This window comes from Ixodes scapularis, unplaced genomic scaffold (assembly GCF_016920785.2).
Source record: "Ixodes scapularis isolate PalLabHiFi unplaced genomic scaffold, ASM1692078v2 ptg000910l_1__unscaffolded, whole genome shotgun sequence".
Classification (NCBI taxonomy): Eukaryota; Metazoa; Arthropoda; class Arachnida; order Ixodida; family Ixodidae; genus Ixodes; species Ixodes scapularis.
The window spans coordinates 956,006-968,542 of NW_024610067.1; the positions used below are offsets into that span (position 1 = coordinate 956,006).

At 43.9% G+C, this 12,537-nt stretch overlaps 1 protein-coding gene across 1 annotated transcript; it reads left to right on the forward strand.

Annotated features, from left to right (window-relative positions):
• The first annotated feature begins 224 nt into the window (after positions 1 to 224).
• Positions 225 to 817, forward strand: LOC121045868. The gene is given in 2 exon segments (XM_040499260.1): positions 225 to 324; positions 588 to 817. Coding segments are annotated over 2 exon segments (330 nt in total).
• The last annotated feature ends 11,720 nt before the right edge of the window (positions 818 to 12,537 follow it).

Here is a 12,537-nt window from a genome sequence, read left to right on the forward strand (position 1 = left end):
TTTTTTTAACATGCTTTTACTGTTCATTGAGTTGGGAAACTTTTATTCAGCCTCGCCCCCTTCTTTGAATGCAAGGGTTTCCTTTGTGTCATATTTCATTCAGAGCCTAGCATAGTTCCAACTTCAAAGTAGCGGTTCTTTAAAGCTCCTTTGCTTGCATGGTTCATTTGGTGCATTTCACTATATACTATGGACTATTTAACCTCATTATGCTTCTGTTTCAGATGCGGTATTGCATAGTGTACTTCACTGAAGAAAAATCAGTAGAGCTTGCGCCATAATGCTAGATTAATGGTGATAAGTGCTTCTGGCCTTTTGGTCCTGGAAACAAAACCTGACTAATCAAAAATGAACCAGAACCTGGCAAGGGCTGGATATCATTCAATGTTCAAGTAAAAGGAACATTTAGTAAGTACAAGTAATTGTTACATAAAAATATTAAATTGTATGTCACACACTATTGAGAAAATTTTAAATGTTTTAAACTCTATCACGAGAATACCAGTTCTCGTGTACTTGCCTCATCACTTGCAAGGAACCTTGCATCCAAACAGAATGACACTTCACTGGTTTTCTGATCTTTTTAGAGAGATATGAGGATGGTCGGCGGAAGCTGGAACTATCTCAGTACACATCGGACCTGGAGTCTTCAGAAGATGGGAAAAAGAGAAATATCCAAAAACCGACTCGCTACGTCAGCGACATGGAAGACTCAACAGGACCGCCAATTGTGCCGTGTAGTTTTCAAGGATCGCAAGCAAACGACTGCGGCGGTAAATGCAATGAAGTTGATACAATCAGAAGGTGCGCACACTAAACTCCACGTTTTCAGTGGTTACGGAAGGCAGCTTATTAACAATAAATATAGATTGGTCATAGGTACATATTTAAATATATATTTCTATAACAATTATAATAACCTTTGCAATTGTTCTGCCAATTTTTGCTAGATTTGGAAGTCTGGTCGGAATCCTCGTTTGGTAAGCATTACTTCCCATAGTACATTCAGAAAATTGAAAGATAATCCTAAACTCCTTTTTCCTAGGCTCTTAATTTTTGTAGAAAGTGCCATGCTAAACGTGGACCATTTAGCAATCCTGAAGAGTACTATGTGTGTTTTAAAAGCTATGTGGGCAATCAGCAAGCTTCGTAGAAACTGCCGCTGTGAAGAAACTGGATGTCGGACTTTTTTTTAATTCAGCTCACCTTTTTCTCGCGTTGTCCTGTACTACAATATTTATGTAATTGTGCTAATGAGCAGACAGAGAGAACAAAGTTGCTCGTGTATTTTGTTCGCCAGAGGAGGACTGCAGCGCTGAAATGACTGAGGACTGCAATGTCGAAAGGGGGGCAAGGCCACACGCATAAGAGCATCAGCAAGGTAATGACGAAATAATAAATTGTAGCTTGTTGGCACTGGGAGTGCCAACAAGCAAGCACCCGGACCTCAGCGAGCCCAGGAAAGACCCGGACAACAACGAGTACCATGAGTATCAATTAAACCTTGCTTAATGATAGCGCTCCCTCGTGTGACTTCCTTGGGGCGAATGGAACTCGGCCTGATCGGGCGATATCGATAGGCGACCCACAAGTTTGACCAAAGTCGCGCAATATTGAGCCCGCGAAAAGTAGGTCGTTTACAGTATATATATACAGGCCATGCATACAAGAAAATTTTCCAGGGAGTCTGATTTATGCAGCACTGAACGCAACCCGTTTTTTTTTTTATTGTATGGAAATGCTCAAACAGCACATTTGCATAAATTGGGGTGACTGACCAGACAGGGTGGAAAAGGGGGGAATGTAATGCTGTGGTAGGTTTTAGAACATAATTATTTTGATGGATGTCTCCTTATTCCAAGGACCAGAGATTTCAAAACCGATTCGGGTTTTCTTAAGGCCAAGTTGCACTGAAGAAAATCTTAATCGATTTTGAAACATTGGTTCCTTGGAATAAGGAATTGGTTGCTGTTTTCTTTCATTTTATGTCCGAAGTACGTACATGGTACGTCCACGGGATCAAGCTGAATATCTATCAAACGTCGCGAATGTCCAGGAGAAGCATCCATGTTACGTTAGTGGTACGTTTTCTGTGGGATCATTTTGCACTGCCCGGTACATACATTGAATATAAGATGGATCATTATGGATATCCACTGGACATGTTGAACATCCGAAAAATACATCTTTTGGACATTCATTAGAAGGTGGTGGTTGACTGGGAGTAGTGGTGCACGACCAGACACCGGTACAATAGTTATCTAGATCAAAACGGGCAGGTGTGGGGATTGAACCCAGCGGCTCTGAGTTCTGCCGCCCAAAGCCGTTCTGCCGATTCATTTGTCTCTGTATGGTAGGCAGTATATATGCGATCCTGCTCGCGCACTGCCGTCCAAGCTCACTCCTTTCTTCCTAACACTATTAACAATTTAATCGAGCGTTCCTAAGAAAACCTTTGCAACCAGTTCCCGGAAAACGCGATTATGGAAGGTTATGGTTGGTTTAGGCGGACAACCATTTTTTTCGTTATAACTGGTAAATCGAACTAGGACTACTATCATCCCCGGAATTCTGCTGCACCGCTGCCGCAAAAATGTACAAATTGGAGTCGGGACTGCTTTCGTTTCCTCCGCCGGTGATACTCCCATGCAGGCCACGCATATCTCAGCCGCAAGTCTTAAGCTGCCATCGGTTTAGAACGGCGGCTTGTAAGTCTGATTGACGCACGTCGAGGCTCTGCTCAGTGAAAACCGACTCTCCTCACTGTGGTCCCACTTCGACTTTGCGGTCAACCCACTACCAGAAGCGAACGCCGCGGTTGTCCAGGACATTCTTCGTGCCACTCTCTACCACCCATACGATCACCTGAAAGACCAACTTGTTAATCGCACCACAGCGTACGAAAAAAATACCGCCTTGAAGACCTTTTGGCGGCCAAGGAGTTGAGAGATAAGAAGCCAGTAGAACTACTACCAAGAACGCAGGCTTTAAAATTTCGTTAACACACTAAGCAGACGCGACACTTCAATTTTCTGGAAAATATTTAATCGGTGTCCCCCGTACAATATGTGCACTAATTTGTCTGCCTTAGTAACAACACCCACGGAAGCCTTGACTGGCATAGCAGATAAACTCATAAAGAAAGACGCGCCTTGTATCTTGGCTATTCATTCAATTAAACCATCGTCGCGCCAGACATTGGACGATCGTTCCATGAAACTCAACGATGTCACTTCAGCTCTCAGAAAAGTTGGAGCAACTCTCCTCACAGGAATTATTCCTCCATCTTACCGAACTGCCTTCATCACGTAGGGTTCGAAGACAACCGAATCCCCCCCCCCCCCCCCCCCCGTACAAATCGATCTCCCTGCGGCGAGACCAGACGAGTATGCGGGTATTACGGAAACTATATTGAACCGGCAAACCGGTGTACTCCTCTCTGCGCTCACCAGGAACATTCCAAAACCCCACCTTAAAGACGGCCAATGCCGCGGTAACCACTGCGAGACATTTTTTTCGTTTTTATCACAGAAAGCACACAAGTGTATTTCCTGGTCGATACAGACGCATATATCAGCGTAATTTCTACAACCCCAGAAGATCGCAGACACCGGTCAGCCGACTCCTCACCTCAAGTGGTAAATGATTCTTCCATTTCATCCTTCGCAGAAAACTCTCTCACGCTCAAAATCAGTCTCTGCCGTGCTTTCTGGTGGGCGATTTTAATCACCAAAGTCACTTGCCCTAATAATGGCGCCGGCTTTTTTCGGTTCTTCAACTTTATTGTTGACGTCCGGCATACGACGATTATTGACGCGGAACCTCGACTCCGCATCCGAAACGTTTATACAGAAAATCTACTACTCAGTCCCGTCGTTTAAATGCCCACTACTCTCTTTCTATGGCACAACATTCTTTCAAACCGTCCTGCCCTTACGCAGACATCTCTAATTGAACTCGCAGTTGAACACACCATCACAGATTGCATCGAGACAACCGGATCTCCACTCTACTTCGGCATGGGCCGTCTGGCTCCGAACCGCTACCATGTGGCCAAAAACCAGTTCCACCGCATGCTTGAACTAGGTCTGCTACGCCCTTCGTCCAGCAACTGGTCCTTTCCACTACAAAAGATTTCAAAGATACAAGTGGCTGAAGACCAGAAGGGTGGTGAGGTGAATTAGTACCGGTTTCAAATGATTAAAATCTGCGAACAAGGCTAAGAAACTGTTATAGAAAACAGAAGACAGAAAAGACGGTGAGACACACAAGTCAATGTATTGACCAAAGAGAAGAAGAAATAAAATGAGAGAATATACAGGTGAACTCCGGAAATCGAGGCGACTGCTTTAGACATTTAACGCTTTAAAAGGGATACTTATTTTTGGTATAATGCCACTGATGGTTGACTCACCCAGCGCTACTCCAAAACCTATATCATGAAGGCTTTATAAATTTTTCTATTAAATGTTTCCTTACACCTACCTATAATACTCGTGTTGGCCAGAGTCGGACTACATGAACAATTTCGACAGTGCATACTCTGTCATTTTCTACCTTCTCTTTGTAAGACACATTGAGTTGTTTCAGTGTCTTTCCTATCATCTGTTTTCTACAACAGTTTTCTAACCTTGTTCGCTGATTTTAATCATGTGTAGCTTAAAACCACACAGAATGTTTTTTTTTGGGGGGGGGGGCTTTCGACAAAGCCACGACTCCCTGACCGCTGCTTCAACCGTCGCATTCAGCTCTTTACTGGTGCCATTGTAGCTTCAACAATATTCTCCGTCATAGATCTAAGCAAAACGTATCACCAAATTTTAGTAGAGCCCTCCGGTATCCCCAGGAAAGCCATCATTATATCTTTCGGCTTGTCCGAAATTTGGCGCTTGCCTTTCAGCCTTCAAAAAGCTGAGTAAACATGTCAACACTTTGCTTACCAGATCTTGCGGGAGCTCTTGTGCTTTGCCTAACTGGATGATATTCATGTCTTCAGTCGCACTAGAACACGAGAAAAATCGTGAAACGATTTTTTTAAGATAAGAAGATTATTATAATGTTGCTATACAAGTCGGAACGTGGGAGTTTGGTATGCCCTAGTTTGGTTCATTGGCCATCCCCTCAACAAGAACGGACTGCACCCACTAACATCTCAAGTTAAAGCCATCCGGGAGTTTTCTTTCTTTTTTTTTGTCCGAGTCAACAGTAGGAAAACTATCAGAAGTTTTTTTTTTACCTTAATTAACTTTCATCCTTGATTTTTACCATGTGAGGCAGGGAAGCTAAAACCGCTCAACACTCTTCTCAGCGGAGTTAAGGGTAAGACTGCGCCGGTCTCATGGAATGATATAGCAGCTACAGCGTTGAGCAGGGTGAAGAAACAACTCGATTTTGCTAATCTTTTGATTGATCCAGACAGTGGCGCTGCATCGTGTTTCCTGGAGGACGTTTTTCAAGTGGCAGTTGCAGCAGAGTTTCAACAGTATCTTAATGCTCAATGGCGTCAAGCTTGATTTGTTTCTAAATCTTTATGACCAGCTGAATGACAATAAAGCATTTTCGGCCTAGAGTTATTGGCCACTTACCTTTTGGTCATGCACTTCTGTTATCTACCCGAAGGTCATCAGTATTCCCACTACACAAACGACAAACAACGTACCTACGTAATGGTGTCGAGGGCAACGCACTCACCCCATGAAATCGCAGACCTTACTTTTATTTTTGAGTTTACAAGAGACATTCAGCACGTTCCTGTTCAGCACAGTGTAGTTGCTGATGTACTGTTAAGGGTAGCTATGAACGCCATCCTGATTCACTAATCTTTTATTAACTTCTCTGCGCTCGCAACATCACAAAACTTGAACTCGGAAGCTCATCAATTCCGGACATTGTCAACTTCACCTGTCATGGAAGATCTCCGCAAAGAATCACCTCCAGTGACCTAGGTATGACACACACATAAAGGCACGCGCAGACAATATCTACCACCTTACTTCAGACGAACAGTTTTTTACGTGTACCATTCTTCGATCCTATCCTGGCATTCACGTCACTCAGCGTTAAGTTGTAACATGGTACGTGTGGCCAATAATGAACATCGATGTTTGTCATTGGGCTGGTGCATGCATGAAATGTCAGCAAGCCAAATCCATCGCCGCATAATCACTTCAATTTTATAATTCAAACCTCTGAATGCAAGATACGCGCATGTACACATTGATCTAGTTGGTCCTCCGCCACCAGCAGGAGGATACCGTTACATGTTGACTTAGGTCAACGAATGTACACGTTTACCCGAAATTGTCACTATCGTGGAGGCGTACGCCAGACGGTTACTAAATCTTTCCTGAAAACATGTCTTAGTCGCTTTGGTCTACCAGGTCAAGGACGGCAATTCAAACATTGACAATTCAGTAGGCCATCACATATGCTCGGTGTCAAACATTTCAACAACATACCGCCCTGCTTCCTTTGAACCCGTTGAACGATTCAATGGGCAAACAAAGGCATAACAGAATGCCAGAGACAGATGCCACTTTATGGACGAAGTCCGTGTCATCTTTTATGGAGTTCGTCCATGAAAGAGGACACCAGGTGTAGCGGGGTGAAGATAATTTACAGAAGATCAGTCTGTATGCCAGATGATTCTTCCGTGACTCACCAGCACAAAGTTGCCTGATCCCCCCCCCCTCCGCATCACCCAACTGCGTTGCAAAGCTTAAAATCACCATAGAGGCTCTTTAGCCAGTTCTCTCTTGAAAGCCACATCAACAAGAAAATTCGTAAACCCACACCTAGAAACAACAACTCACGTGTCCGTGTGCAGTGATGCAGTCCGACGACCGCTACATTGGCCGTACACAGGACCTTTCAAGATGGCTTCATGAGCATATACACATCACAGTCTGAACATCAATGGAAAAACAGACACAGTATCACTGGACAGAATGGAACCTGCTCACATGTCAACCACAACCGATATAAGTGCAACTAACGTCAGCTCTTCTTATTCCCTGATAGGAGGTCGGATGGTAGCAACTACTAAATTGATTTCACCGACCCCCACAACTGTGGCGTCAACGCAAAGTTAAACTATTAAGGTAGTTCAAGTCGCCACTGCTCCACCCTATTGGCGCACGCAACAAACTGGTGACGGGGGCAGGATTGTGGCGGTCAAAATGAATAGGCAGATGAGGACAAACAGCTGGCAGAGTTCTTTAAATAATTAAAAGCGCCGAAAACGACTAGGACAAAGAAGTGGAATGACACAAGGTGCACTCGTAACTGTGGTTTATTTCGAAAAGTTGAGGAATGTATAGGCCACAGAAACCTGTCAGTCATCAGCGCGTCCCTCGCAACGCTTCTTTCAAATATTCAAACTTACTCTTTGACAGAGCGAGTGACGCTTCACTTACACACTCAACGCCCTTATCCCTAATTGCATACGCCTCGTGCACCTCTCTGCTTGTTCGGTCGCGATAACGAGCTAAAATCTTAATGTCATGTAGCACTGGCGTACACGGGCATCTATTACAATGAATGGCGAGATGGCCAGACGGGTTGGCTCACGTGCCATGCCAGCCGCATGCTCGCGGGCGCGGTCATTCACGCATCTGCCCGTCTGGCCAATGTCCACAGCGCCGCATGACAGAGGGATTTCATATACAACTCCTGAGGCACATTCGGCAAATTTGTTTTGTGCTTTTTGCTGCAAAGATCAGTCTGTTGATCGGGACAATTGATTTTACGGCAAAGTCGGACCATCCGATTGGGCGCTGAGAAAACCACAGGTAGTACATTGAAACGCTGGGCCACTCTCTTTAAATTGTGTGACACTAAGTGCAGCTATGGGATAGCCTCTGGTCTCATACTGTTTCTCTCGGTTGCCACGCGAGCCAGCCCGTCTGGCCATCTCACCATTCATTGTAGTAGATGCCCGTGTACGCCAGTGCTACATGACATTAAGATTTTGGCTCGTTATCGCGACCGAACAAGCAGAGAGGTGCACGAGGCGTATGCAAATAGGGACAAGGGCGTTGAGTGTGTAAGTGAAGCGTCACTCGCCCAGTCAAAGAGTGAGCTTGAATATCTGAAAGAAGCGTTGCGAGGGACACGCTGGTGAGTGACAGGGTTCTGGGGCCTATAAATGCATGTACTTTTCGAAATAAACCACAGTTGCGAGTGCGCCTTGTGTCGTTCCACTTCTTTGTCCTTGTCTTTTTCGGCGCTTTTAATTATTTAAAGAACCATGAACCAACTGGCTCAACTTTCCACTTTGCAGCTGGCAGAGCAACGCGGGTTGATTAGCGCCCGTGCCTGTGGCGCGGGCCTCGTGGAGACCTGAGACGCGGGCACTCAACACGAGATTTCTGAAGTTCCTCAGGTAACCTTTCCTAAACCAGTTCCCGGCAACAGGGATTATTAGAAGGCGATAGTTAGCTTAGGAAGACAACCTTTCTACTTCAATGTAGGGCTATCTAGGAGGAGTTCCTAGGAGAGGGAAAGATGGGGAGCGAAAGCGACGGGAAAGGGAGAAGAGGGCTGGGGAGAGGGAATAGGTTTGTCACGCTTTAGGATACCCGAACCGAACCTGTGCCAAGTAGTTATCCATAAACTGTTATTAAATCATGAAATGCTTTTTTAAAGCTATCCAAAGTCCATAAATTGTGGCCGTCCGTCCGTCCATCCGTCCGCGTATTTCCCGCCAAATTCAGCGGGAAAATGTATATCACGTGACCTATACACGAATTCAGTTTCCCCGCTAAATTAAGCAGGAAACTTGATGCCACGTTACCTGAAGTAAAGGAACCTACAGACCACTTTAGTTTCCCCCACTAAATTTAGCGAAAAATTTTACTTTATATCACGTATACACCGATTCAGTTTCCCCGATAAATTTGCTCGTAAAAATTAATTTCGCGTGGTTCGACGTCAAGTGACCTGCACACCGATTCAAATTTTCTGCTAGATTTGGCGGCAAAATTGATGTCACGTGACGAGGCTTCATGTGAACTATACATAGATGTAGTTTCATCGCTATATTTTGCACGAAAATTGACGCCACGTGACCTATACTATGTGATACACGCCTGTATAAAGTGTCTAAAGAAATGATTACTTCTTAAACATTACAGATCATGCATCATGTGGATTTTACACTAAAATTCGCAGCCAATTTTTTACCGAGGACACTAGCAGTTTGGATATCCTGAATTACAAGAATATATTAACTCCGCCTGTAAATGATGTGCTTTTTGAGGTATGGAACTTAACACGAATAAAACGCCAAAACAAGAGCATCGCGTAAATATAACGCCCGTCCCCCTTATTTTCTTGAAAACGTCCGCTTAAGTTTCGCGGCCTCGGAACTTCTAAACTGATCAATGCTCTAGAATTGGTCCAAAATCGCTCTGCTCGTTTTAATATTATCAACTATCATCGAGCTGCCAGCGTAACCTTCATTAAAGCCACCCTACCCAGTTCCACGTCAAACAATGGTTCGCTTGTGTCTTTTCCCTAGAGTATACCATATTAATTCATAACTTGTTATTGGATGCTGAATCACACGTTTTATATTTCATCAACGATACCTCATTTATAGAGGATGATATGTTTTATTCAAAACAGATTGTTCAAAAAGCTGTCTTCACTGTTTGTTACTTGAGCTCGGCGGACATTCGAGGGGCGAACAACCGTCACAGTCTACTGAGTAACGAACTGAGATTTGTCAATTAACCTTTTAATTATTGTTTTGATGAGCCACGTTGCAACTGTAATTGTAAAGACAGCCGCCCTGTAAGGATATACCGACTTACACAATCTAAAAAAAGGTTAATGGTTTCTGGTCTTTCTCTCCCCCGATTCCGAAACTAAAAGTTCTAAGTGCGCCAGAAGCGCTGACCAGGTGACGCTTGTAGAATTGACGTTTTCGTGACGTGCAAATCGTCATGATCTCATATCTACCCCGCCGCCAAACAATCGCAAGTGAAGCTTCGAATGCAATTACGCATAAAAGTGAGAGCGCTGAGGACTGTCCCAACGAGTTGACATACCACGAGCCGCACCATGACAGCCGTTGTGCAGGTACAGGATCATGATGATTTGTACGTCACGAAACCGTGACTTCTACAAGCGTCACGTGGTCAGCGCTTCCGGCGCACTTGCAACTTCCAGCTTCGGAATCGGACGATAGACAAGGGAGAAATTGTCGACGGATATCTCCGAACCAGTGCAATTTTTTTTTTTAACTGTGTAAGTTGATCCAGCCTTCCCGGGCGGCTGTCTGCAAAACTACAATCGGAGCAAGGCTCGAAAAACTAATAATAAAAAAAATATTTAACGAATTTTAGTTAATTACTCCCCAGACTGTTATGGTTGTTCGCCCCTCGAATTTCCGCCGAGCCCAAGGAACATATAGTGAGAACGGTATTCAGATAGCAGTAAAGAAGCCTTTATTAAAACTCTGTTTCAAATGAAAGGTATAACCCTGTATATATACATATGTAAGATACACATTCCAAAATTCAGCAGTAATAAATTTCAAAAATTGCTCATCCTAAAACCCTCTGTGAAGTTGAATCCGTTCCTAGCACCAATAAGCACAGCTATCAATAATAAACTAGTGAATCGTTTTAAACCTTCTGTTGATGATATATACTCTTCCAACTGATTACCAAACTGTACTAACCTCCACTCCACTATTTAATGCCGATGGTCCTCAGGGTATTCTAAGTAAATAAAAACATAAACATAAATAAATATACAGGGTGTGGCCGTATGAACAACACATTTGGAATGCCTTGCAAAATTCGATTTGCAAACGTACACACCTGAAGTTGGGCGCGCAAACGTCAATTAAAAAAAAAAAAAACTTTTTTTTTTTTTTTTTTTTTACGGCTCAGCTTAGGGACGGTAAGTATTAAAAATAATAGCGCAAAAACGGCAGCCGTGCATTTCGTTTGCTCTATACCGGACGTTCGTTGTCTCAAACTCCTTTGTGAGCTTGCTCCTAGGTCGTCTTTGCTTATATAGTTCGTTAAAAGTAATAAATATTGCGATTATATTGCTAATCGCCAGCCTTTACTATTCGTTCTTAGCGTTTTTGCGTTGATCAAGCCACCTCGGAGTGAGCTTATGTACTAGCGTGCAGACGGTATACAGGCTGGAGTATGACAGTGAATGCGCGACCTTCGATTTCGCTTTATTTTTAATATTTCACTACACCCGATTTAAGCTCCAAAAACAGACAAAAACGTTTTTGTTGAACTACGTTCGCGTGACCAATTTCAGGTATGTACGTTTGCAACTCGAGTCTTCCAACGCCTACCAGATGTGTTAGTCCTTACGGCCGCACCCTCTAAAAATATTCGCAAAGCAGACAAGTACGAGTATAGGTGGGCAGGCCTATGTAATTTAAATATTGTTGTAAACACCTCCAAGTGCACAAAAATATCTCACACTTTAACAAAACACAAACTCACCGGCAATTGAAACTATCGTATTATGAAATTTTACCAAATATAGGTTAGTGAATGGTATCTGGAGAGGGGCTATGGTTCGGGGTTTAACATTTGAAAACACTGTGTTGTACATGACGTCAGAGGTACAGTAAAGTCTAGACGTTATACATAGTGGATAGTGGACACTGCGAAAGCACGTGGACGTAGAAGAAACACAAAGAACTACACCTGAATATCAACCAACGGTGGGCAGAGATACTTCAAAAACTATTCGGGAATACAAATACTGAGATGCATCTGTTTTAGGGCCCAAAATGCAAATGCTGAGAAACATTTGTCTTTTATGCAACGGGCGGAATATCCCTTACAGAAATGTCATATATGACCCAGATATATTTGATATAGGGCCGTATATGGGCATATAAGTTGACATATATGGTCATATATCGCCATACAAGGGCTGCAATTAGGGCAGATATGGTAAGGTGACACCACATATGACAACATATATTGCCAGATAGTCATATATGGTGCCAGTGGTAGCCATATATAACAGTATAGGATGCCTGATACTCCTGTATATGGCACTATATGGTGCCAGCCAACATGTAGATGCAGGTAGCACTCCGCGTCGGCCGGGATCGGGAATACGCCGGCCCGCCCATGGTAACAGGATGGCAGCGCCTGGCCATGGGCACCGGGGAGCTACCAGCCCCGGCCGGCGTCGGGGTTTCGTCTTGCTCATTGGCCAGTCCAGCCGTAGAAGTTTTATAACCCCTTAATTCCAATTGGCTTTTTCCTGAAATTTTCACTTGATCACATGATCCTATTCGTTTTTATTGGAATTGGGTTAAGTCTGCGGTGCGAAAGCGGGAGCGGGCAGGGGACAAGTGTTTCTTAAATTTTTTACGAGAGCCCCGACTCAAAAAAAAAAAATCTGTCTTTGCTGGCTAGTCTTTCCATGGAGGTTCCAGTAACTGGCCGGCATCGGTATTTTGCTGTCTTTGATGGCCGGTATTTATGGAAGTTCAGTAACTGGCCGGCACCGGTATTTTGCTGTCTTTGATGGCCAGTACTT